At 42.3% G+C, this 27,314-nt stretch overlaps 1 protein-coding gene across 2 annotated transcripts; it reads left to right on the top strand.

The window, feature by feature from the left end:
- Positions 1 to 310: 310 nt before the first annotated feature.
- Positions 311 to 27,314, top strand: LOC148009165 (IAA-alanine resistance protein 1-like). Of its 2 annotated transcripts, none has more exons than XM_087673743.1 (11): positions 311 to 991; positions 23,589 to 23,672; positions 23,760 to 23,809; positions 23,922 to 23,973; positions 24,061 to 24,240; positions 24,351 to 24,640; positions 24,752 to 24,901; positions 25,120 to 25,227; positions 25,987 to 26,088; positions 26,198 to 26,242; positions 26,663 to 27,314. In XM_087673743.1, exons 1-11 carry the CDS (start codon positions 517 to 519, stop codon positions 26,813 to 26,815), a joined length of 1,689 nt encoding a protein of 562 aa, XP_087529869.1. In that variant the 5' UTR covers positions 311 to 516; the 3' UTR covers positions 26,816 to 27,314. The 2 variants fall into 2 exon arrangements, with proteins under 2 accessions (XP_087529869.1, XP_087529870.1); XM_087673744.1 differs by having other exon boundaries at positions 311 to 931; positions 26,663 to 27,312.

Raw genomic sequence — 27,314 nt, 5'->3', positions numbered from 1 at the left:
GAAGTGCCATCAAGTTGGCACAAAGTCCTGTCTTTCATTCAAAGAAAAAGCACATTGAGGTAAAGTATCACTTCATGAGGGAGGTGTTTGAGGACCATAGGATTGAGCTTGTCAAGGTTCATATAAATGATAACATTACAAATCTTCTCATGAAGTAATCAAGAGGATCCCTTGTTTTCCACTTACTCTCAAGGTACCTTATGTTGCTGCAAAGTAGCTTACTAATTTCTAAAATCTTTTTCTTCATATTTTGTAGTATTTTTTTGCTTTCAAATTAAACCTCTCTCTAGGACTAGGACTCTGGCTCTTGCAAGGCCGGTTGGGAAACAGGACTCCTTGCGAATGCAAGTCCGCGGTCTGTGAGAGAGAGAGAGAGAGAGAGAGAGAGATTCATTGATTGATTGATTTAAGTTCTTCACAAGGGTCCACATGAAGAACTCCCTGTGAAGCTGTTCAAGCGTTCAGGTGTGTGAGATTCTGTGGCTTGCAAATCTCGTCCTGTAATTGAGAGGAATCATGGATCGCAGACAAGTTGCCTTGGCATTAACGTTTCTACTCGCCTTCCTCCCATTCTTCGTGGCATCGTCGTCCTGCCCATTTAGCCCTGCAGATGAAGAAGGCCACCACCATGATCATGGCCATCACGATCCCAAACACTCTACGAGCCATGTCCACGATGATCATGCTCATAGCCATAGCCATGGCCATCCAGCTCGCAGCCAAGATAGTCATGATCGTCATGATCATGAGCATAGTCATCACGATTGTCGACATCATCATTCAAGCCATGAGCAACTTCATTCACAGCATAGTAGTGTGCACCGGCTTGCCGAAGAGATCGCAGAGGAAGAGGAGCTCAAGCTTTATGGTTTCAAACCACAGGCATACTGGGACAAAAGGCTGCACCCTGCCGCGGATGTATCTCCTCTAGGTAAATTGTATGCGACTGTGCTTATGTTGGCTCCAATGACCGCGGATGTATCTCCTCTAGGTAAATTGTATGCGACTGTGCTTATGTTGGCTCCAATGACATTCTTTGATGCCACCATTCTTTTTAGATGTACAACTGTGTTTTGCTCAATTATTGTTTCTAACACCAAAGAAATGATTCTGTGGGTAACATGGTACAAGGCTTTTCTGGCTAAACCTGTGCCACTAGAAGCGTCAGTATAGCACCAACAACCACCATAACTGAGTGCAGCAACTCATATCACCATTGATAACATTTTTCTGATTTAGTGTAACCATACAGAGTTCACAATCATCATGGTTAACTCTTGTGTTGACAGTTGGTACAAAGATCTGTTTCTCACTTCTGTGGAAGACCTGAAAAAGTTTGGCATCTGAAATCTTACTCCACAGCAAGTCTGTTTGCATTTGTAAGCTGTGGGGTCTTCCAAGTTTGTAACTGATCTCCAATCTGCTTGCCATGACTAGCTAGTTGTTTCAAGGATTTTGTATCTCCCAAATGCCATATAGAAAGTATTGCGTTTCAAATTTCAAGGGGTTCTCCGATTTCACCTCTTTACAATATGGGGAATGTGATTTGACAGCTTCTCTGGACCTATAAGTTATGTGCATGGTATTTCTTGCAGTCCATGTTTTTGTGATATCTGATGGAGCTGGAGGATGTGTGATGATTCTGCAAATCAAGTATTGGGCTGATGTGACTCCACTGTGGCCAGGTCAGACAGCTGATGATAGGCAGGCAGGCAGCAGTTAGACAACTTTTCCAAGCAGTCGGTCATGTACAGCAGATCGTGCAGCATTTGTTGCAGCTCTGGCAGCAGATCGGCCCAGTTTCCAGGCTGACCTGGCTGCATTTGTCACCTGTTTATAGGCTGTACATGTGCTTGTCAGTATTCAGACTGTTCATGAGAGATGGAGTGTTTTTTGAGGTGTCTGGAGTGATACACTCACACATTCTCTCATCTACATACTCTGTTCTCAGTTTCAGCATTCAGCATTCATTGTTTTCAGAGTCTCTCTCTCTCTCTCTCTCTCTCTCTCTCTCTCTCCCAACAACCCAAACCCTGCCCCCCCACTCCACCCTGTCCTTCCCCTTCTTGTGCTTACATTTCATCTTCTGTCTCCATCCCTGCATCCACTTCCGCACTGCTGCACTCTGATACGGTATCAGAGTAGTAGTGGGCTGCCGGAGAAGTGGACAGATCTGGAGGAGGAGTTGTAGTGTGCAAGAGGAGCAGAGTTTCAGCAGGAGGGTTGTGCATCAGGGTACTGCTGGAGCAGGCTGGAGAGCGCATCAACAAAGGGAGAATTGCTGCGTTTGCTGATTGGGAGGGCTGCCTGGACCCGTGTTGTGCCAGGAGGAGGTGTGTGGACCTGTTTTGGTGAAGGTTTCAGCAAAAGAAGTGCCGAGAAGGCTGCATTTTCAGTAATCAAGGCCAGATTTTTGTGCCTCTGGTGATCAAGGAGATCCAATGATCAAGTGCAGGAGTGAGAGGGGGGCTACCTATGAAGTGTGGCATTTTAAAGGTGGGAGAAGGATGTCTACTTGGACTATAAGATCCCCGCTGTGCCGAGAAGGCTGCATTTTCAGCAATCAAGGCCAGATTTTGGTGCCTCTGGTGGTCAAGGAGACCCAATGATCAAGTGCAGGAGTGAGAGGGGGGCTACCTATGAAGTGTGGCATTTTAAAGGTGGGAGAAGGATGTCTACTTGGACTATAAGATCCCTGCTGTACCTATGCTTCCTCATGAATAGAAGATAGATGGAGACAACTTCAGCATCTGGAAGGTGATGATGGAGGCCATTCTAGAGTTGCATAATTTTGCGGAGATGATTGACCATCCCGTGGTCAAGGATCCAACGTTTGTATGTAAATCCGAGAGTGCTGATTTGGAGAGGGCCAAGGTGCGCTGAGACAAACTAAATGCACACATCTGTTCCTTCACCTTCACCTTTCTCTCATGTACATTGGTAGTCATTGCCCATATCAAGCATATGATGGGTGTGCAATCCTCATGCCTGCACTTAGACCAGCTTTGCCACTGGATGATGCCCATGAAGCAGGTGTCCTCAAAGATATAGATGTGGACTTCGCACCCAAACATGTTTGCATCAATGAAAGATCACATTAATAAGTTACAACTACAATAGGAGATTCTCCAAGTAGGGAAGGTGATCTCCTTTGGAAATATGCCTAGCAATCTACTTGCATAGCTATCCTGTAGGTATGGTGGGTTTTGCTCATCTTTAATCACCTTTGAGAAGGTTGGTATTGTCACATGGAAAGAGTTGATGCCCATGGTGTTCGATGAGGAGGACTGTCTCAAGTTACATTCCCCCCCAAGGGGAACTTGAAGGCTTGACGTGCCAAAACTCAAACACAAAGAAGAAAGGGCAAGGAGAAGGAGTGCAAATTCAAAGAGTACTTCACCTACCACAAGTTTGCCAAGATAGGCCACTTCAATTGCCTAGATCAAGACAAGGAGGAGGACAAGGAGACATCCTCCTTGTTCGGAGGTATTGGAGCCATGCATCTCCCAAGATGCGAGGTTGATGGTTCCTTTGGCTCGGAAATGGTAGTGGTGCTTCACGCCGCATGACTCTATCAAAGGACGATATTGAGCACTTGCATTCCATACTAGGCAATGTTTGTGGAGATATGCTAGGATAAATGAATGCAAATGCCAAAAACGAAACACAATGTCGTCCATTAGAGATGAATCTCGAGTGCAATGACTACCGGCCAGAGGTTGATGTAGAAAAGTGCTAAAAACACGAAAATGACTTGTTGCAGATGATGATGGCAAAACACAGCTTGTAGGAGTTGCTAGGTTGAAGTGCGACAGTTGGGGATGACCACGGCAACAAGTTGAATGGAGATGATAGCAATCGGGGCAAAATGCAACAGCCAAATGAAGTTATTAGGATGAAGGCGACAGTTGAAGATGGCCATTGTAGGAGTTGGAGGTGATGGCGGCAGCAAATTGGAGTGAAATGCAGGCTGGTGGAGTCGCCAGATAGATGGATGCGAGTTGAGGGGATAACCATGGCAACTAGATGAGGTGCCTGATGGATGGAGGTTGTGAAGAATTGGACTAATCTGCAAAACAAGGGATGTAACTTGCAAGTGACCTAGCATGCCCTATGTTAAAAGATGATGTACCAGCGAGACAATAGGGTTTGCAGGGAGGAACACAGAGTGAACTTGGCAAACATGGAGAAGAGAAGAGAAGAGAGAAGAAACTCTGATGAATGGAATGATGAAGATCTAAATCATGGAGTGAATGTGATACAAGGGAACAAGGGTGCCGTAGCACAAGGAAGATGACGAAGACAGTGACGAACCACGAACCACAATGTCCTCCTGAAGGGGTGTGAGGGTAGTGGAGAGGCTAGAGAGAAGATGTGACGGACTGAATGAATCAGGCGTGAGGAATGAAGGAGAGAGTGGTCTATAAATAGGCACAGTCTCTAGGATGGTGCCCCTTGTTGGGGTTGCAAACCCTAAACGCAAAACGCAGAAACACAAAAAACGCAAATTGTGGGTGAAAGGTTTCTCAACACCCCCTCTTAGGCCCAAAAAGGGGACGAAGAGAAGAGTGAGGTGGAGATGGAATGCTACATGGTGAAGAATGCTCATGCAATACGTGCCACTTGGACAATGCCCCTCGTGGGGAAATTGTTTACTTGCCCATACTAAAATCAGCTCCAAACAATGTGTGATAGGCTGGAAACAAGTGTCAGACTATTGTAAACAGCAATGGCCAGCTTGGACCGCGACATTCTCCGCGTTCGGGGTGTGGGCAGCAACATGAAATACCTGAATTCTGCAAAAACGAGATTGTTTTCTGTATGGAGAGTGATCAGCAACAGTCGCTCTATTGTAAATAACTACAAAGTGCGGGTGGAAGGCTGGAAATAGGCGCCAGACTATAGATGACAGCAAGGGATAGCTGAGATTGCGATGTCCTTTGCGAAAGAGGTGTGCGCAGTGAGCTGAAAACACTTGAAACTTGCAAAAAACGAGATTTTGATGGAGTGGAAGAAGAAGAGAAGCGGATGTCGAACCTGTCATCGGTCTTTACCGTCACCGGAGTGGAGGATCTTCGCTATTAGGTGAGCATATCTAGCTTTGATACCATGTCAAAAGATGACGTACTAGCGGACAGTAGGGTTTGCGGGGAGGAACACGGAGTGAACTCGGCAAACATGGAGAAGAGAAGAGAAGAGAGAAGAAACTCTGATGAATGGAATGATGAAGATCTGAATCACGGAGTGAATGTGATACAAGGGAACAAGGGCGCCGTAGCACAAGGAAGATGATGCAGACAGTGACGAACCACGAACCACAATGTCCTCCTGAAGGGGTGTGAGGGCAGTGGAGAGGCTGGAGAGAAGAGGTGACAGATTGAATGAATCAGGTGTGAGGAATGAATGAGAGAGTGGCCTATAAATAGGCACAATCAAGTCTAGATGGCGCCCCTTTTTGGGGCTGCAAACCTTAAACACAAAATGTAGAAATGCAAAAATGCAAATTGCGGGTAAAGGGTGAAGGGTTTCTCAACACCCTCTACTTATAGATGAGGAACCAACCAAAAAATGGAGTTTGTTTATGGGACACTAAAATACACTAAGTGCATTTGAGTTTTGGGGGGTTTTATGAGCTAATGAAGTTTTAATGAGTATTGCACCTTTTTTAGCTTAACACCCCCTCTTAGGCCCAAAATTGGAAGCAAAAAGAGACTACAAGCATAGCTTCTTGTATGTACCCCAAGATTTTCCATCATAAAGCAGTTAGGGCATTGGTAAGTGGGTGCATGTGGGTTGTCAAAGAACCTATTGAGACTACAGAGGTAATGGTTGTCTTACCTTGGAAGTGTAAATGGCCACCTTGTCAGAAGTGGTGCAGCAATGGAAGCATAAACAACATGCTGAAATAAACTCCTAAAACACAAGACGAGAAAGAATGAATAAATGAATACAAATACATATGAGAACTCAGATGTACGCTCGGGAAACGGAATCCGTATCGAACACGAGACAACAGCATACAACAGGGAATCATTGGCTGTGTGGGCATCCTGGCACCGGCTCCTCTCTCCCCTGAAGAATCCACAAGTGATGGTTGAAGTACACAGAGGAGGAGGAGCCTAGCAATATATAGGCATAAAATGGGGGGAGTAATAAATGCAGTTGGCCAGCATTTAATGCTTCCTAGCCCTAAAAAGGGCACCATAAAATGCTAGAAAAATACTACATGAAATGCCACAACCTTTGCAGCACAGACTCACACTTGAGCTGACTAATCTGCTAACACCCTCTCTCAGATCAGGGGTCATCTGATACAATAGAATAGTACAATGATGGGGAATCATAAACTATATAACATAGAACCACCAGAAGAACCATGGATATCCAAGTAGTGAGTGGCCAGCCCACCACCAAGATGCCTCGGAGAGTATTTAACGTCGATGTCGATCATAACAGCACCACTTGAAAATAGAGAAGAATCATAGCAGCTCTCTGTGTCATGTCACCGATGTCACTCAGGACATACAAGATCAATTTGCCAAACATGTCTCTGAATATGTGACCATGGAATCCCCGCCTTCGGCCAAAACTGCCTAAGTGTCCCCTCATGTGAGCTCCAGACAAAAGCCTCCCGCTCTCTGTCAAGTAACCAGCCCATCATGAACCTGGATGTCAATCCCAGCTCCAAGATTTGTCCCTACCAGACTTCGGTTGATGCATTAGGGATGTCCTTCTCGGGATCCTGCGCATCTGTATAGACATACAGATGAGGCACGGCTGCCCCATCTCACCACCCTCTCACACTCCCTCTCTGGCACTGGAGAGTCGTGAGGGATGTCCTCATCACCACCACTAGAAAGCAACTGAGGAAGGGGCTACCAAGCCCTTCCCACGATCTGAAGAAGAGGAGCCCTTTCGGGCCTTGGACTATCGGAATCGGAATCTGAGGCAAAGGATGACTCGTCGGAGGAGTCCACATTCCGCTTCGTCTTTTGCTCCTTTTTCTTCTTGGAATCCGCTGACTCTTTGCAACCCTTCTTGCTACAGTGGTAACACTGGGCCTTCGACTTCTTCATCGTCGAACCCCTCTCTAAAGCTGCAAGAGCCTCACTGGAACCTCCATAATGTGACGAAAGTCTCCCCTGTAGTCGCAAAGTAGCCTCATGCTCAAGTAGCATGAAGGACATGTGAAGAAAACTGACAGGAGTTGTAGATATTTGTGCCCGTAAAGCATTCGCCACTCCATCAAACTCTCGAGGAAGCTTGTAGAGTACCGTACCAACAAGATGTGCCTCTGATAGGGCAGACTGCATAGTGCGAAGCTGGTCCTGGAGTTGGGTAACACAAAGTAGGAAGGATTGAATCGTATCTTTGGAGTCAAACTTCAGTTGTTGGAGCTGGCCATAGAGAGTAACGAGCCTCATGGTGGAAGGAGCCTCGTACATCAACTGTAACTTCGACCATATGTCTGAAGCTGTCGTACAGGCGGTGACCACCGGTAGGACTTCTTTGGAAATACACTGAAGTAAGGTCGAATAAGCACGGGCATCATCCAAATCCCATGTAAGCACTGCCTCCTCATGGTTGTCTTCATCAAAATCAGATGGAATAGGAGAAGGTTGTCGAGGATGTGCCACAGCTCCACCAACCACGTACCATAACCGCTTTTGAATAAACCAAGCCTTCATCACCGCACTCCACGTGTAATAATTAGGTCCATGGAGCTTGTCATGAGTGGATGTGCATGGAGGAGCCATCTGGAGAGGATTTAGAAAAGAAGTAAAGAAAAAAAGGGATTGGGAGAGGGAACATAGCCAAACCACGAGCACAGACTGCAAAAAGCAAGAGTTCACATGCAGTATAACCCAAAATCTGATCAAAATAAGACAAAAACCGCTGTAAAAAGTCAAGAAAGTAGTCAAAAACTGTCAAAAACAACAAAAACGGCCTGATGATGTAAGCGCCCAGCCAAGAGGAGATGCAGAAACACCAAAACACAGGCTGAAACAGATGCGCAGGCTGTATGGAGGCTGACGTCAACAAAAAACGCAGGCAAAATTGATCGCTTGATTGGAGCAGCAGCTGCCTGATCAGCAAGGGAAAACAATCCTGAAATCAGCAGGAAAACACAAGAGAAACACAAATCGTGAAATTTGATACCATGTCAGAAGCGGTGCAGCAATGGAAGTATAAAGAACATGCTGAAATAAATTGCTGAGACACAAGACAAGAGAAAGAATGAATAAATGAACACAAATACAGATGAGAACTCAAATGTATGCTCGGGAAACGGAATCCATATCGAACACAAGACAGCAGCATATAACAGTGAATCACTGGCTGTGTGGGCACCCTGGCACCGGCTCCTCTCTCCCTTGAAGAATCCACAAGTGATGGCTGAAGTACACAAAGAGGAGGAGGAGCCCAACAATATATAGGCATAAAATGGGGGGAGCAATAAATGCAGTCGGCCAGCATTAAATGTGCCCCAGCCCTAAAAAGGGCACTAGAAAATGCCAAAAAAATACTACATGAAATGTCACAGCCTTTGCAGCACAGACTCACACCTGAGCTGACTAATCTGCTAACACACCCTAGAGACGCCAAGACATCGGACAAAGGCTGCTTGTTGGCTGCCCAATCGCCTACCAGGATGTGCAAAGGTGACGTTTTCTTTCTTTTCAATGTTATAGTATCCATGGGGAAAAAGAGGGATGGTCAGTTCACAAATCACAAATTAGAGAGCATAGACAAAGTCACCTATAAGGGTGTTGATGATAAAATGTAAAAGAAGGATATGGAGGGTGACAAAACCATTAGTGGACATATCTCAGGATCCGGTGTGAGCAAGGTGCTCAAGGGTGCTCTGCACAATAAGATGCAAAGAGTAATGGTATTGTAAAGAAATGTTCTACTGAAACCAGTCATCCTTCTCAGATAGGGTGGTAAATAACTTGATTAAGCACTAATTACATCAAGCATAAAACTCACATAAACTGAAAATGTATACTTTATCACTTTAATCTTGGACATTGGACACCTTGTTGGCCCCAAAAGTGGTGTTCCTTGTGGTATTTCTTTATCTTATATTGCAAATGGAAGAAGTACAACTTAGGTCCTCTGATCTCCTTTGCTAATCCAAGTGCCTCTTGCTATCAAAATTGACTAGCAAGCATCCAAACCAATTTGCCACTTGGTTTTCTTGGGGATTGGTCTTTGCCTTGCTCCTTGAAAGACAAATTTCAGCCCTAAATCTGATATTGGCTGGTTGATCTCTTGAATCTCCTTGAAATTCCTTATTTTCATTGTTGGAAGGGTTTAGAGATTGATTGAAATCACTTCCTCTCATGGCTTAAACTGTCGGAAACTGTTGAGATAGCTTGAGAGTGTGAAAAAATACCTTAACACAAAAACACAAATAACATTGTACGACAAAGTACAGACTAATAGAATAACATAGTTCGGGTTAGGGTAACTCAGAGATAATGAACATAGAGAATGAATGAAATGATATGACTATTGGATATACAATGCTCATGTAGCAAACACACTATATGCAATGAATGAATATTGTACCGTGAACTCTTATATCTCAAGGATTAGGACAGGGGTAATGAGTTGAAGAGTGTGTCGTACTCTGAATGGATCCTGAATTGTTGCAAGGCAGCCTCTGGATGTCGAACACCAACAAACACAACCAAGGAATGCTAGATCTGATGTAGATGGGAGTACAAGAGAGAGAAAGACTAAAAATGCAGGTGAGGAGAGAAAAAGACAAAAAACGTAGGCGAGGAGAGAGAAAGACAAAACAATGGCTGCTGGAGAGAGAAAACAGCAAACGCAGGTTGTAGGAGAGAAAAACTAAAAACGCAGAAAAAACCAGTAGCAGTAGTTAGCATATTGAAATCAGCTCCGAATAGAGTGTGGTAGGCTGGAAACATACGCCAGATTGTTGTAGACAGCAATGGCCAGCTTGGACTGCAATGGGTGTGGGCAGCAAGCTGACGTACTTGAAATTTGCAAAAGTGAGATTAAGGCTGAATGGAGGGCAGAATATCTATCTATAGAAAGTTTGGGCCCTCCCAAGTGGGTTTGTGCTTATGGGATACAGACAGTTTAGGAATTCATTTCTTTTCAAATAAACAAAGTTTCTTCCTTAATTAAGCATGTTTTGGGGTTGTTTAAGTAAAGCTAAAGCATTTTTAGCTCAACACCCCCTCTTAGGCCCAACAACGGTGCCATGAGAAGTAGGCTAGCCAAGCCCTTTTTAAAAAAATATTTTATCCCATGGCATCCCACCCCAAAGCAGCGAGAGTATCGGACAAAGGGTGCGCGTCAGTTGCCCAGTGGCCTACTAAGACTACAGAGGCGATAGTTATCTTACCAAGGGAGTTCAAATGATCACTTCAGAGAGGCCAGGGCATTGGACAAAGGGTGTACGTCGGCTGCCCAGTGGCCTACCAAGTATTGCAAAGGCAGATGGAATTAGCTATGGACTTTTTTTCTCTTTTTTTTTTGGAGGGCTTTGTAGTTTTGATATATTTAACATTAAGTGAGGGTTTCAAATTAGTTTTTGTCCTATTGAGTATCTGTGTTTCAAACGGGAGAGTGATAAGAGATGGTTAGATTCAAGACCTTCACAAAACAAGCATACTATCCCTATGAGTACTGGATATCGGTGAAGAAGGAAAATGACTAAGGTATGGGTGACACAAATATAACAAAGATATGAAGCAAGACAAGCAAGCTAGGGAGAATTGCCATGGAAATTAACATATACAATACCACGAATATGGTGGATCTAGAATCGACCACGCCAAAAGACCGAAAATAGATAAATGCACACAGACGCATGTTTACATGAACAGAATGCCAATGCATGGGATAATGCAAAGAGAGATGCAAAATGTCATGCTTACGCAAAATGCAATGCAATGGTGTCACTTGGACAGTTTTCTCGCAAGGGAATTGTTCACTTGCCTAAGTGCCCTTTTACAATTATGTCATTTTGACAGTGCGGATAAAGTTACAAATGCCTATAAGTATAATACAAAATAATAAATGAATGAAAAAATTGTATCATCACTGTCACTATTAAGAGAAATAGCCGCCCTCTCTTAAACTGGAAGGAAAAGCAAGAGGGAATGTAAACGCCTCGAACAACGTAGTATGCTTAACAATTATGATATTTGCTTGTTTTCGAGATTTAATATAAAAGAGAATGAACACTTAAAGCTGAAAATGAAAATTACTCACAAAATTACAGCCATGAAAATGTAAAAGTAATGCAGACAAGATTGAGGGTTGAAGATGGGCAATCCCCCCCGAAGGAATGTATTTCTGCTCAACCCAAGTCCCTTAGGGAAGAGCTCAGTTACAATCAACCTGAGAGTGAGGAGAAGTAATTCTCACTCTCACAAGGTCATGCAAAGATGTACAAACACACATGCATTATCTATTATGCAATGATAATAACTGATTTCTTTACAGTATGAGAGAAGAAAGAGGGGAAATCAGCCTTTCTCCATCGTTGATAGAAGAGGGAATACGGAGGAATTTGATAATGGAGAAGTGGGGGATGATGATGGGGCCAGTTTCTGGCTATCTGTGGGTGCTGTACATGAGTTTACAGCAAAGAAAAATGATGTTGAATGAAGAAAAACGAGCTCTTATTTATAGGAGGGGGAAGAGCTAGTACAAAAGGGGAAAGTGGAGTAGCACAAGACAAGTGTCCAGCCACATGTCATGAGATGTGACAAGTGGTGGGACACTTGGAAACTTGTGTGACAAGTGTCTTGACACTTGTCGCTTCTCTATGGCCTTCCTTTTTGGGCTGAATACTGTCAAGAATAGAAACAACCAAATTTAGTAAGCACAGTCAGAGTACAGAATTTACTATTTTTAGAATGACATCCCTATTTTTTAGGACTAGCATTTTTAGGCTAATTCGAGGCTCCTAAAATTTAGGGACCCCCCAATATGGGTGTCATATGAAAGCTTTTTCCGTGTACATTGCAAAAACGGTATCAGAATCTTCATGTGACTTTCCTATGCAAAGAAATGTGCAGTTCAAGCTTTCAGCCCACACATGCACATTGTACAAGCATTTCATGATCATGCCATCTTGTTGATTGTAACTGTTCATTCTGGCGGATCTAGTCCGCACTTCAAGGCATCAATCCTTTCTGTGTGCGAGTCTAACCCTGATATGCGTGAGTTCTGGTCACAGGCGCCCAATCGGGCCATATAGATGGAAGTGTGAACCATCTTTTCTCTAACCCACCGCGTGGGTCCACCATAACCTGTGACCACTCATCAGTGGCCAGGTCCAATGCACTTTTCTTTATATCTAATTAGTGCAAAGGAAACAAATTTTTAATAAATCATTATATAGACAAATTAGTGAAAAAGGATACAAATTCTGTTTCTATAGAGTTGTGACAGCCCTCTGGCTTTTATTCAGCTGTCCTCAGCTGAAAAGCTTCTTTGTATGGCTGAAGAATGTCTGGGTAATCCTTCATGAATTTTTCATCTACCCACTGTGCATTTGTTGTGGGTAGATTCTTGAATTTTAGCAAGAATTTTCGTGTCACAAGGCCACTTCTCGTGGTTCGATCCTTGTGAAACAAAATCTGTTCAGGTTCCAAGAGTTGCTCTGTTTCTTCAACTTCTGGGGGATCTTCAGTAATGGGCTCCTTTGGTTCTGGTCCTATGTAAGGTTTTAGCAAACTTACATGAAAAGCATTGTGTATTTTCCAATGAGCAGGAAGCTCAAGTCGATAAGAAACTTCATTTATTTTCTCAATCACTTTGAAGGGTCCAAAGTATCTACTGGAGAGCTTTGGAAAAGATGAATTTTGATCGGAACCTTGTTTGAGCCTGCTTTTATCAAACTTTAGCAAGACATATTGACCTTTTTCAAAAGCCAGAGGTCTTCTTCGTTTATCTGCTTGCTTCTTTTGTTGCTCTTGGGCAACTTTGATAGTGGCTCGAACTTGATCCATTGCTGTTTTTAAATCTGAAGCAAACTCATCAGCAACAAAAATCTTATCTTTAGTGCGAATAATTGGAGGAGGAATCACTTTACCCTGTACTATTTCATTTGAAGCTTTCCTTGTGGATGAGTGCACTGTATTGTTGTAAACAAACTCCAATAATGGAAGATATTTCTCCCATTGTGACTTATGTTCACTAACATAAGCTTTCAACACATCCAAAAGAGTGAGATTCATCACCTTTGTTTGGCCGTCAGTTTGAGGATGAAAAGTTGAGGAGAACTTTAAAGTGGTTTCCAAATTCTCAAATAAAGCACGCCAAAAGTTACTTGTGAATTTGGAGTCTCTATCTGAAATGATCTCAGAAGGCATACCATGTAATTTGAAGATATGTTGAATGAAAAGTCTTGCAGCTTGTGCGGATTTCAATGTTTTATGACATGGAATAAAATGTGATTGCTTGCTGAATCGATCAATTATGACCCAAATCATATCATGACCTTGAGGTGTTCTTGGAATACTTGAGATGAAATCCATTGTGATAGATTCCCATGGATCTTTGGGCACTGGAAGAGGTTGCAACAATCCTGGAGTTTTCTGCCTATCATACTTGGATTTTTGGCATACTAGACAAGTCTCAATGAAGTTATGTGTATCTCTTCGTAATGTTGGCCAATAAAAGTAGCGCTCAATTGCACTTAGAGTGGCTACCCTCCCTCTATGCCCTGCATAAGGGGGTTCATGACTTTCTTTAAGCACCTTTTGTCGAACAGGAAGAGTGACACAAAGGCGATTGTTCATGAGAAGGTAACCGTCTTTGATGGAATAATCTGTATGAGAACCTCCTTGCTGTAAATTTGACCAAATTGTTGCAAAATTAGTATCTTCATCATAAGTATTCTTCATCGTTTGAAAATCTTCATGATGAGCCACTGTAATAGTTGCAATGCGAGGCACTCTAGAAAGTGCATCAGCAACTACATTTTGTTCCCCTGGAGTGTACATAATTTGAAAATGAAACATAGACAAGAAATTTTCCCATCTTGCATGTTTCTCCTGCAAATGCTTTTGAGTCTTGAAATACTTCAAGCTCTGATGATCAGTTTTAATAAGGAATTCATTGCCTAAAAGATAATGTTTCCATATCTTCAAAGCATGAACCACTGCTAAGAGCTCCTTTTCATAAATGTCATACCTTTTCTCCACATCATTTAGACGACGGCTTTCAAAGGCTACGGCATGGCCTTCTTGATTTAGCACTGCACCAATACAATCACCGTAAGCATTTGCTTCCACCACAAATGGTTTTACCAAATTTGGAATGATAAGAACAGGTCCAGAAGTAAGAGCTGTTTTCAGCCTTGTGAAGGCTGCCTTCTCTTTTTCCTTCCATTGGAAAGAGATCTTCTTCTTTGTAAGGTTATGAAGTGGAGAAGCCATTTGTGCAAAATGCTTGATGAAGCGGCGGCAATAAGAGCATAAGCCAAGAAACGATCGCACCTCATGTACATCATGAAGATGAGGCCATTCTTGGATTATCTTGATCTTTTCAGGATCCATTTGAATCCCTTCAGAAGAGATGACATGTCCAAGGTAATTTATTTTATGCATGAAAAATTCACTCTTCTTACCATTTACCAAGAGTTGATTTTGTTGAAGTAATTGTAGAACAATCTCCAAGTGTTGATGATGCTCCTCTTTATTCTTGCTAAAGACAAGAATATCATCAAAGAAAGTACCGACATATTGTTCTAAAGATGCGCTCCATCATTCGATTAAAGGTGGCTGGTGCATTGGTTAATCCGAAAGGAACCACCAAGAATTCATAAAGATCGTATGAAGTGCGGAAAGCAGTTTTGTGTACATCTTGTGGTATTACCCTAATTTGATGATACCCACTCTTTAGATCAATGCGGTTGAAAACCTTTGAGCCTTCTAGACGATCCAAAATGTCGTCAATTCTGGGAATAGGAAACCGATTCTTCACAGTGATTTTGCTGAGGGCTCGATAATCAATGCACATCCTGAATGTGCCATCTTTCTTTTGAACAAGAAGAACCGGTGAACAAAATGGTGAGCTACTTGGCCTAATTAGCCCACGGTTGAGTAGGTCTTCGACTTGCTTTCTGATTTTTTCTTGTTGAGGATGGCTCACACGGTATGGTGCTATATTAGGAGGAGAACTGCCCGGAATAATATCAATATGATGGTCTTCTGGCCTTTCTGGGGGAAGTTGATAAGGAAGATCTTACGAAAAACAATCTTTATACTTTTCCAAGAGCTGAAGTCGCTCTTGGTTTTCAGCATTCATATTATCTTTTACATGAGTGACATAAAGCAAACAACATTGAACACAATCCTTAATTGCTCTAGAGACTTGCATATGGCTTACCATAGATATGGTGTCTCCAGAAACTCCAGCTTGGATCTCGTACTTCTTGCCTTTGTTGGTGAGTTCTACCTTATTTTTCTGAGAGAAGATGGTTGAATCTACTCTATGATTCTAGGGCATGCCAAGAATCACATCGCAACCATCAAGGTCTCTGATACAGAAGGTATCTTCGTCACTGTAGCCTTGAATTTGAAACTTGAGCTTGCCAATGTAGGGTGTTACAGTCTTCACTGTGTCACCTTCATCGGCATTTAAAGCTTGGCGAACTTCTGCCGAAGTGTCCATCTCTTCATTCTTTAATCCAAGCTCTTTAGCTAATTGCAAGGAAATGACATTTTCATTCTCCCCAAGATCTATCAAGAATAGTGCTTGCTTACCTTGCAACTGTCCCCAAGCTTTTAATAATTTGCGCATCTCTGGAGTGTGAGTTGTGTTTGCAACTACATCACTGATAGCATTGATTTTCACTGGTGACTTAGGCTTGTTGTCAGAAACCTTGCTTTGTCCTTTGTTTGGACATTGCTTTGCTATGTGGCCTGTTTGTCCACATTTAAAGCACTTCCCTTCTTTCATGAAGCGCTGCTTTTCTTCTTCGGAAAGTTGCTTTGCTTGTGGGTATAGATTGGAGCGAAATTGAGGAGCATTAGGAGGTGTATAGGGCTTCATCTTCTTTTGATTTGATGGCTGCTTTTGCCGCTGTTTTTGTCCTTCATTTGGGGCTGAATACTCCTCATCATCAGCTACTCTCTTCTTATCATTCTTTTGGAATGATTTGTTGCCATTGTGCTCCATTTCCCATGTCTCAGCATGGTCCATGAGTTCCCTGAGACTAGAACAATGATAATGATTAAGAGCAGTATGAGTTTAAAATGCAAACCTCCTTGAAACTTCCTAAGCTTTTCCGAACTGTTGATCTTCTTGAAATGTTGGACCTTTAAAAGTAGCTTCCAAAATCTCTTGATATAGTCACCAAGTGACTCATTTTTCCTTTGCCAAAGCCGATCCAATTCCATTTTTACATCTCTTTTGAAATGAATAGGAAGAAATTGGCTTTGTATCATGCGAACAAAGGACCGCCATGATTTTGGGGCAGCATGATTATATTCCAAACCCGTCCACTAAGTATGGGCTAAGTCGGTCAAATGTAAAGCTGCAAACTTAATCTTTTCTTTTTCTTTATACTTGTCACGACCATACAAAATTTGAAATTGACGAATTAACTTCAAAAGAAGATCAGGATTTCGGGAACCATTATACATACTGAACTTGATCTTCTTTTCAAGTTGAGATAGTGACTTAGTCTTGTTCTTCTTCTTATGCCTTCGTCCATGCCCGGATCTTGAGGTTGAAGATGATGAAGTGCTTGATGGGGATGAAGATGGAGACGAGGGTGAAGAATATCGACGCCTTTGACGATGATGAGGTCTTCCACGAGAAGGGTGTGACTCTTTGTCACTAGAAGAGGGTCCATCAGAGTAGGCGCCAGATGACTTTGAAGAAGAGGATGATGAGCTTCGACGCGATCTTTTTCTTTGTCTTGAAGTAGAATGAGACTGCCTCTTAGAAGTAGTTGGACTTCTTGATCGGCTCCTTTCATTGGTATGGCTTTGTCTCCTTGAAGCAGATGGGCTTCTTTCCTTGAATTCTTTGGGATTCTCAACTTTTTCTAGTTTGAGAAGTTGCTCACGAATTTGCTGATTCTCCTCTCTAAGACTTTGAATGGCTTGAAGGATAGCACTCGACTGATCCATTGAGACTCTAAGAAAAATATGCTCAAGCACTCAATGCAAGGGCTGAAAACAAACAAACTTATAATTGTAAGCAGTACCAGTGTTGGGGTGAGGACCGAGCCAAAGCTCTGATACCACTGTAAACGCCCCGAACAACGTAGTATGCTTAACAATTATGATATTTGCTTGTTTTCGAGATTTAATATAAAAGAGAATGAACACTCAAAGCTGAAAATGAAAATTACTCACAAAATTACAGCCATGAAAATGTAAAAGTAATGCAGACAAGATTGAGGGTTGAAGATGGGCAATCCCCCCTGAAGGAATGTATTTCTGCTCAACCCAAGTCCCTTAGGGAAGAGCTCAGTTACAATCAACCTGAGAGTCAGGAGAAGTAATTCTCACTCTCACAAGGTCATGCAAAGATGTACAAACACACATGCATTATCTATTATGCAATGATAAGAAATGATTTCTTTATAGTATGAGAGAAGAAAGAGGGGAAATCAGCCTTTCTCCATCGTTGATCAGCAGTACATGGATAGGGCCTGCTTCTTGTTGCTAAAATGGAAGAAAGAGCTCGAGAAGGAGGTGCTGTAATGAATTTACAGGCTTGTTGTCCTGTAAAACAGCAGTGATAGAAGAGGGAATATGGAGGAATTTGATAATGGAGAAGTGGGGGATGATGATGGGGATGGATGGGGCCAGTTTCTGGCTATCTGTGGTGGGTGTTGTACATGAGTTTACAGCAAAGAAAAATGATGCTGAATGAAGAAAAACGAGCTCTTATTTATAGGAGGGGGAAGAGCTAGTACAAAAGGGGAAAGTGGAGTAGCACAAGACAAGTGTCCAGCCACATGTCATGAGATGTGACAAGTGGTGGGACACTTGGAAACTTGTGTGACAAGTGTCTTGACACTTGTCGCTTCTCTATGGCCTTCCTTTTTGGGCTGAATACTGTCAAGAATAGAAACAACCAAATTTAGTAAGCACAGTCAGAGTGCTGAATTTACTATTTTTAGAATGACATCCCTATTTTTTAGGACTAGCATTTTTAGGCTCCTAAAATTTAGGGACCTCCTAAAATTTAGGGACCCCCCAATATGGGTGTCATATGAAAGCTTTTTCCGTGTACATTGCAAAAACGGTATCAGAATCTTCATGTGACTTTCCTATGCAAAGAAATGTGCAGTTCAAGCTTTCAGCCCACACATGCACATTGTACAAGCATTTCATGATCATGCCATCTTGTTGATTGTAACTGTTCATTCTGGCGGATCTAGTCCGCACTTCAAGGGATCAATCCTTTCTGTGTGCGAGTCTAACCCTGATATGCGTGAGTTCTGGTCACAGGCGCCCAGTCGGGCCATATAGATGGAAGTATGAACCATCTTTTCTCTAACCCACCGCGTGGGTCCACCATAACCTGTGACCACTCATCAGTGGCCAGCTCCAATGCACTTTTCTTTATATCTAATTAGTGCAAAGGAAACACATTTTTAATAAATCATTATATAGACAAATTAGTGAAAAAGGATACAAATTCTCTTTCTATAGAGTTGTGACAGGGAAGTACCCTCTCCCCGTCAATCTGAAGAAGTAGGGGAGGGTGCACCCAAGACGATCTTGGGTAAAAGGTATTGAAGAATTGGCTAGTTGACTGCTTTGGTCAAAATGTTTGCAAAATTGTTTAATGAAGGCACAAACTCTAGGCGGATAGTGCCTAGCTCAACCTGCTCTCTGGAAAAGTGGAAGTGGACTCCTAATGTCGTATTCGTGGTGTGATGATTGGATTGCCCATAAGGGCAATGGCAGTTTGGTTGTCACAGTAGACAATAGTGGGAAAGTCACAAGGAAAGTGAAGCGCCGCTAGTAAGCTCCTGATGTAGATGCCTTGCTGGTGCCATTGAAGAGAGCCCTATACTTAGCCTCGGTCGTGGAAGCCGCCATTGTCTCTTGCTTACGACTGGACCAAGAAATGGGAGTTGTGCCCAAGGTGAAGAGGTAGCCGCCATGGGAACATCGGGTGTCAGGATCTCCTGCTCAATCAGAATCAGTGTACCCTTGCAAACATAAACCAGAATCATAAGTGAGGCCATAAAAATAAGTACACCATAAATAATGCAACACATGAAGATATGCAATCCAATGTGACATCCTAGGTGTTGTGAAATACTGATTGAGAATGTTGATTGAGTAAGCTAAGTCTGGCTTAATATGAATTATCCAAAGAAGTTTTCCTATTTTATCGTTAGGCGTGTGTGTGTATGTACGATACTCGAAGACTTTGAAGTGGGATATGATAAGCAGAGAGCCAAATAATGCCTTGTATAGGGTCTTTTAAGGAAGAGCCGCAGTTGGGCACCGGTTGAAAATGTACACCGCAATGTTAGCAGCCTCAATCCAAAGGTACTCATAGGAAGCTCTGCTACGAACAACATAGAGCGTGGCATTTTCATGACTATCCAGTTTTGATGCTCTACAACTCCATTCTGAGAGGGGGAGTTGGTAGAGGCGAGTAGTGAGAGATGCGATGCTACTATAGAAACTCAGAAAACTCATGGGAGATGAACTCACAACTGCTATCACTCCTCATGTAGCCAACACAACTACCTCTGGTTATGAACTAGCAGCACCCAAGCAAAGAAATATGTGAAAGCATTGGACTTATGCTTGAGGAAGTACACCCACATGTATCTTGAATGATCATCCACTATCAAAAAGAAGTACAGCGCGCCGTTCAAGGCAGTAGTGGATGTGGGTTCACAAAGATCAACATAAATCAATCTAAGAGGCACCTCAGCTCTATGTGTAGATTGCTGAGGAAATGGGGTATGATATTACTTCCTGAGCTAACATGATCTACAGACATCTTGAGCTAGCTTCAGGCGAGAGGCTCTTAACCATCTCACGATGAGACAACTCATAAAGAGAGTCATAGCCAAGATGCCCTAGGTGGAAATGCCAAAGACGCTCATTGTTCTTAGGCTCTCGAGATGTGGCTAATGCCTGGAAGCTATGGCACACAGAGCCCTCGATTGTCACTCCGTAAGAAAATGGATCATGTGGTATAGGCCATTAAACTGTGCCTCACCTTGAGCAATCATTAAACTAGTTTGAGAGTCAAGGACCTTGATTGTGGTTGCTGTAAAGAAAACTGCTCGCCCCAACCTGCAAAGTTGTTGAACAGATAACAAGTTCACCCCAAGTTGAGGGACGTGGTATACATTGTCCAGTCAAGCCAGATCCGGACCCTTGTTAGTAGCAAAACTAACGCAACCTTGAGCTTGGATCTTGACCGAGGAGTTGTTTTCTATGCGGATCTCGTTCGACTGCCTTTAATCGACACTCATCGTCAAAATGGCAAGCCTTTTGACAATGTTGACAATACCTATTCTTCTTAGGTACATTCTGCTACCCGGGTTTGAGTTGAGATTGGGAGTTTCCTTGCCTTTCCCTTGCTTGTTTTTGATTTTGATTTGAAGTTTGATTTGGTTTACCCTTCCCTTGCTGCCCCTTCTAAGAATGAGCAATAAGCGCTCCCTCTGAGGGATTTTTCATATAAAATTGATTGAATAGCCGTGCATAACGCAATAGTTGACATTCAGATTCATAGAATGTGGGTAAATTAGGTAGAGAAACCACTTGCTGCACAAAATTGAAGTATTTACGCGGCAGCTAGTTAAGAAACAATGTGACTTGATCGTCAAAGGACTTAGGAGTCCTTGTAGTGGAGAATTCGGCAAGGAGATGCTGATACTTAGCCAACTTGACTTTCAAGTCATCTCAGTCCAAGATTTTGAAGTTTTGAAGCTCAGGTTAAGATATATTAGACGGGTCCTATCCCTAAATACATAACGGTTAGTCAAGTGTGCCCATTGCTCTGGCTCTAAGTCAAATTGTTGAAGCTGAGAATGAAACTTGGGTAATAAATCTTGCATCAACTCGTCAATAGCGAAGGCATTCCTAGCCTTCCATGAGCAGACGACCTTGTATGGAACAAGTGCGGGATTGGGTTGAGGTTCTAACCTCTGCATAAGATCCCATAGGTTCTATGAGTCAATGACATGTCTCATTAAGTTTGACCAAGTTGTAAAGTTTGACCCGTTAGAGCAAGTTTTGTCATTAAATGCATTCTTGGTGGAAGTTGAGGTAGAACCATGAGGTGTCGGGAATGTGGAGTAAGATGGATGTGGAGGATAAGATGATGGTGGAGGTGTTTGATAAGTAGGAGGAGGGGGAAGAGGTGGGTAGGCAGAAATAGGTTGTGAGTGTCTAATGAGTGCCGCTTGATGCAGAGGCACTGGAACATGAATGTTTCCATAAGGTGCCGGTGGAGGTGGAGGCACTGGGACATGTAAGCCCTGTTTGAATGTCGGTTGGGACACAACATAATGACCAGAGGGTCCATTAGGTAATGCGATGGATGCAAACTGTGGCACCAATTGATCCACACTCGGGAGAGACTGGGGGGAATACCTAGGCTGCAATGATTTTGAAAGTGTGTGAGGAAAAGGTGAAACACCACCCGGTTGAGGAAGAGAGGAGGTCCTAATGGTTGTGTCTAAGTTTGAAGAAACCCCCTGGTGTGGTGAATGAAAACACGTGTGATCCTACATGAGAGGCAACATGCGGTGCACTTAATGGAGGTTGAAAGGATGTGGCAGTGCAATAAGAAGGTGGGATGGGAGGGAGATTAAATGGATTTGTGATAGATACAGATGTGGGAAATAATGTGGGTTCCTTTTGTCCATTAAATGCATTAAATTAAAATAATGATAATGAAGATTCACCTATTTCATTTTGATCTTTGAAACAAAATTGTTTGAAGGAAAAGAAGGGGAAGAAGTACTCACAATTACTTGTTTCGACTACTTACCTAGTCTTGAGTTCATAAAGAAATATTTGTCTTCCTCATTACTCATAAACTAGAAATTGTTTTGCATATGTCCTCCATTATGAAAGTACCAAAACAGTGTCAACCAACTCGAAAGCATAGAGTTCAAGAAAAACCCTCTCAGATTTGTCCCTGTGACTTGCAGTTTTATGACAGTCAGGAGCAAGATTTCAATTCTCCAAACAAGCATAAGATCTTCCCAAAGCTGTTTCCACATACGTGACATCAAAGTCAAGCATCAATATATCATTCTGGATACCCGAAATCAAGTTTGGAAGCAGGATATAATGCATAAATCCTCAAAGTGGCATTCAGCCTGTTCATTTCAGCCAACAAATCCCTGTCAAAACTGAGTAAAATCTCAGTCGAAAAAAGGCATATCATTCCTCTGTGTCTTGACATTATATGAGCATGTATATGCATCAATGGACATGTCCAAGGACCAATGTCATCTCAGGACAGAGTGCTGCCTGTAAATTTCAGGCTGTGGACTGTGTATTCCAGCCACAAGTAAGTCTGCAAACTGATTCAAATCTGTGCTCAGATCAGCCCAAAAAGGATTTCAAGCTAATGGCACATGATCTTCAAGACATCCAACATCCATTGGCATCCAATAGCTATTATATGAGCATGACATGTGAGCATCAAACCCATAAAGATGTGTGCTGCCCTGTGTATACAGCCTGTAAAACTGTATATTCCCTGCTCTGGACTGAATGTATCAGCCCAATTTCAATAGCAATGGCCAATGTCAATGCTCAAGGTCTATGTCAAGCATCCAAATATGTTAGAGCTGCCCAAAATATGTTCATTGGAGTGCAAAGCCCCTGAGGAGCTGCCTGTCAATGTCAGCCTGCAGTAGGCACAAATCAGTGTGAGCTGTCTTGAAGTCTTGCTTGAGATTTTGAAGGTGAGGAGGCTCAAGAGGGGCACCAATGGTACCCAAGGAAGGCCCAAACAATGTCCAAACAAGCCTAGATAGGCTACATACAAAATAGGGAAGAGAAGCTCCATTGTGTTGTTGAGCTATGGCTGCCCACAACCTGTGACATTTCTCACAGACTTGTTCTACCTGTTCCCAAGCTCATGCTTCACAATGCCCAGCTCCAGCTTCCGAGTCCTGCGCTTTGATACCACTTTGTTGTATGCACGGATCAATGGAGTGAAGCTGCTGATTCAAGTTGAGAGAGATGAGAGACAGAGAGTGTCTTTTGGTGGTACTGAATAGTACCTCAATAATGTTTTAGATAGGTATATAAGTCATGTACAGGTTAGCCCTTAAGAGTGGGCATAGGCATTGCCCTTTATCCCAACATCACCTTCCCGAAAAGTAAATTGAACATTCTTCTCTGAGGTCATGGACATAGACAAACAACTCATGGATACCAATGCCCAAGAAAGGCCTCTTTAAAATCAATGGGACTTATCTGTAAGTATATGGATATTTTCTGCTTGTGGTTTCTAGTTTACATTGTTTTTTTCCAGTTCCGAGTTTTATGGTGACATTCTAGGTGGGTTTCTACAGTGGTATAGGTTCTGATTGGTTCTGTTTTACATGAAAATCTCTTGAGCAGGATTGTGGCTTTGGGCATTGGGATGTTCTCTGCTTGTGAGCATGGCATCACTTATCTGTCTCATTCTTCTTCCATTCATTGTTGGTGAGTTTACTACAGCTGAAAGTATGTTTTCAATTTGCTTCAGAAATGGCTTGATATATGCTAATAGGTTCAATTGTGTATTGGCAGCACATGGGAAACCTTCACGAGTGGTAGTGGATTTTTTGGCTGCATTTGGGGTAAGAAAGTCCTTATCAGGAGCGCATTTCCATTGATGTAACATTCTGCTTTAAAAGGAGGCATAAGCTTCTCCATTTGTTTTTGCTCTTCTTCATGGTGCTGAACAAATAGGCTGGAGCTATGTTGGGGGATGCATTTCTCCACCAGTTGCCTCATGCTTTAGGTATACCTCATGTTGAATCTTGGCTTAGCACTTGATAACTCTTTTGTCTCTCTTTGTCAATGATTCCTCCCTGTTTCCCTCGTGAAGGAAATGCTGGTGGGCACTCCCATTCTCATGGTGCTGAGCATGGGCATGCACATACGCATGACCATCACAGTCACATGCATGAGGGTTGGAGCAATTCTGATGGGCATGTGCATGCAGCAGCTGGAACTCATGGTCATGCCCACTCCATTGAGGACTTATCTGTGGGACTTGCAGTTCTTGGTAATAAAAACTTAAGGGAGTCCTGAGGATTCGATGGATAAAATGTACATTTTGGCTACTTGAGATCTTTCATATCTTTTTAACTTCCAAATTGTATGATATGGGTGTAGCTGGGATCATCTTGTTCTTCATTGTTGAGAAGATAGTGAGGCAAGTTGAAAAATTATCTTCACACTCAAATGTTCCTTGGCTGCATCATCATCACCACCATCACCATCAACAACATCATGATACACAGCTTTCAAAGGAAAATGGTGCACCTTCCATGTCAAACAAACAAAATTCACAGGCAGAAAAGGACAAAGACAGTGATGCAGAAGTTGAAGACAATCAAGTATCTGAGAAGGATACAGGCAACACTTCTGATGGAGGGCAAAGTAAATCTCAAGCCAATATGCAAGTAAAGTGAGCTTTAAACTTCACTAATTGGCAATTTCTTGTATCCATATTTTTCCATCATATGTGCATGGCTTGTCTCTCTGCTTCTGACTACCGTTCACAACTGCTGAAGTTGAGAAAACGAAAGAGCAAAGAAGATGCAGATGAAGGGAAAATACCATTGCTGACAAAGAAGGATGGTTCACATATAAAACCAGCCTCAGCATTAAATGCAACTCCAAATCTGGTTCTGGGATATTTGAATCTCTTCTCTGATGGAGTGGTATGATTTTATATTTTGATTATCTGCATTATCCTTTTGATAAGCAGATCATGCAATTTCCATTAAAGACTTCTTGTGCCGTAGTTTTCATCTCATATGCAATATTTGAATGAAGTGATTAGATTGCCAATCTGACTCTAATGGCTAGCCTACATTATTCTTCATGGATCAGGTGCACATTGTGATTTTCTCATCTTTGGTTTTTGTTGAAATTATAGCACAACTTTACTGATGGGATGGCCCTTGGATCAGCATTTTTAAACCATGGAACAATTGGTGGCTGGTCTCGAACTCTTTTCTTGCTTGCACATGAACTTCCACAAGAGGTGTGTAAAGGGAGATATCATGTTCTCAAATTCAGTTGTTGCCATTGGGGACACATAGCAAGTACACAAATATCAAGGAGACATCACATGTTTTGCATCTTACATGCAACTATGATTGCAGATACAGGATCATGTGCGACAGATGTAGCATTACATGCATTACAGACATAATGTTATGTAACTGTAGTGGTTAAGCTGATTACTTTTGTTTAGGAAATCTTCAAGCTGTGTACAAGTGCTGCTTCTTCAACCTTCTAGGCCAAAACTTGTAGATTTGTGCAAGGGTTGCTGCAGGGCTTTGCTAACTTGGATGTCTCCTCTTACGATACTTGTGTATAGTGGCTATGGAGGAGTTCTTATCTTCCTAGAACTTGTGTGTAGCGACTGTGAAATTTCTTTCAAGATACTTGTGTATAGTGACTACGAAAGTGCTATTTTCTTCTCTTTGTATGCACAGTTTTGAAGTTAGCTAAGTATCTGCAAACAACTCTTGAGAGTCATGTTTGTCAAAAAGTACACTCCAAAACATGGTAGGAAACAAGATAACTTAAGGCAAACACTGGACTGAATGTCTCCCTTCTCCAAAAGAGATTCCAACATGTTCTGTACATCTGTGCAAACGGTGTTCACCACTGCTAATACTTGTCACAAACTGGCTTCATCAGCCTAGACTATTTTTCCTTGCACAAAGAAAATAATGCCAGATAGGGCTTTCCAGAAACTTGTTCTGTTAGTATTTTGAAATTAACCTGTGAACAGGTTGGAGATTTTGGGATTTTGGTGCAGTCAGGTTTCAGTGTGCTCCAGGCGTTAGCCTTCAACTTTTTGTCAGCATTAGTGGCATTGGCAGGAACAACAGTGGTATGAGTATTTCTGGCTATTAACTTTCTTATACCCAGGTCATTTGAATCATTATTTAAGTGCTGGTACATATTGGAGCAGTGAATTTGATTGTTTTTGTTTTGTTTAGGCTTTGTTGCTGGGTGGAAATCCTGGTCATTCTTCGTTGATAGAGGTCAGATTTTGCATTATCTCTGTTAGTGGTTACTATTATGTTTTATCCATGTGCCCAGGTCCGAGTGCAAAATTTGCTGTGTAACACAGGCACATCCACACCTACTTCCAATATGTATCCATATTATAAATAAAACATGCATGCACAATAACACAAGTGTGCACCACAGAGTGATGCAGAGGCATGTAAACACCTTTATGCAGCACGTATGGTCCTAAACCTTTACACACAAACATACATCTATACATGTGCATGTGTGTGACCACTGCAGAAGCATGCATGCATGCACCCATGCACACCTAAACATTCATACACGGAAGAATTTGCAGGCCATCTTGTTATATAGATTTTCACAACATTTTGAAGCCAAAGAGATCATAAATCATGTGTAGTGCTGTTCTTAATCCTTTCTTTTTTCAGGGTTTTACTGCTGGCGGATTCATATACATTGCTGTTGCCGGGGTTTTACCCGAGATGCATCAATTTGGGACCTCTGCCAAAACCACAACCCTTCAGTTGGTGGCTTTAGGTTTGGGTATAAGTGTTGCCCTTTTTATTTCCTTGATAGAGTAGCTCGTTCATTAAATTGATTGTCTTTAGGGCAATTCTTCTTATGAGTTTGTCCTATTGTAGCTTATCATTAGGTGGCAAACTATGGCAGACAATTCCCTGCTTTGCCAATCTGTAGATGATAGAGGTTATAATAATATAGGTGAATCCGTTTTTTTCTTTGGCACCACATCTGGTCCTGTAAAGAAGCCAATTCAATTTTTTCAAGGGCTCTTGTTACTTGAGCTATGTAAAACATGAATCAACTTCCAGATATGGTCCCACTAGAGTTTATAATGCAGTGGGTCAAATTGCCAGAGGCAAGCTGAGGTGATTAGTGATGGGTGGTCCTTGAAAGCTAGCAGTAGTCGTATGTTACTTGAAACAAATAGCAATTAATTAAGGGCAAAAGGAGATGTGCAGTGATAGACACATCACATTGAGCGTGTTTCTAGAATGGAATTTGTTGTGACAATTTTGCCTTATCTAGAATAAGACCTGATTTAATGACCAATTGTATTGG

The sequence above is a fragment of the Lygodium microphyllum genome, unplaced genomic scaffold (genome assembly GCF_053477565.2).
Source record: "Lygodium microphyllum isolate KBCC unplaced genomic scaffold, Lygodium_microphyllum_v1.1.10 scaffold_35, whole genome shotgun sequence".
In the NCBI taxonomy this organism is placed as follows: domain Eukaryota; kingdom Viridiplantae; phylum Streptophyta; class Polypodiopsida; order Schizaeales; family Lygodiaceae; genus Lygodium; species Lygodium microphyllum.
This window is presented reverse-complemented; position numbering and strand designations above follow the sequence as displayed.

Excerpts from the sequence above, each read along its gene's own strand:
- LOC148009165 (XM_087673743.1), top strand. The coding sequence starts at position 517 with ATGGATCGCAGACAAGTTGCCTTGGCATTAACGTTTCTACTCGCCTTC. Across the intron at positions 23,810-23,921 it reads ATTTTTTGGCTGCATTTGGG|GCTGGAGCTATGTTGGGGGA; the intron begins GTAAGAAAGTCC and ends CTGAACAAATAG. Across the intron at positions 23,974-24,060 it reads CCAGTTGCCTCATGCTTTAG|GAAATGCTGGTGGGCACTCC; the intron begins GTATACCTCATG and ends TCCCTCGTGAAG.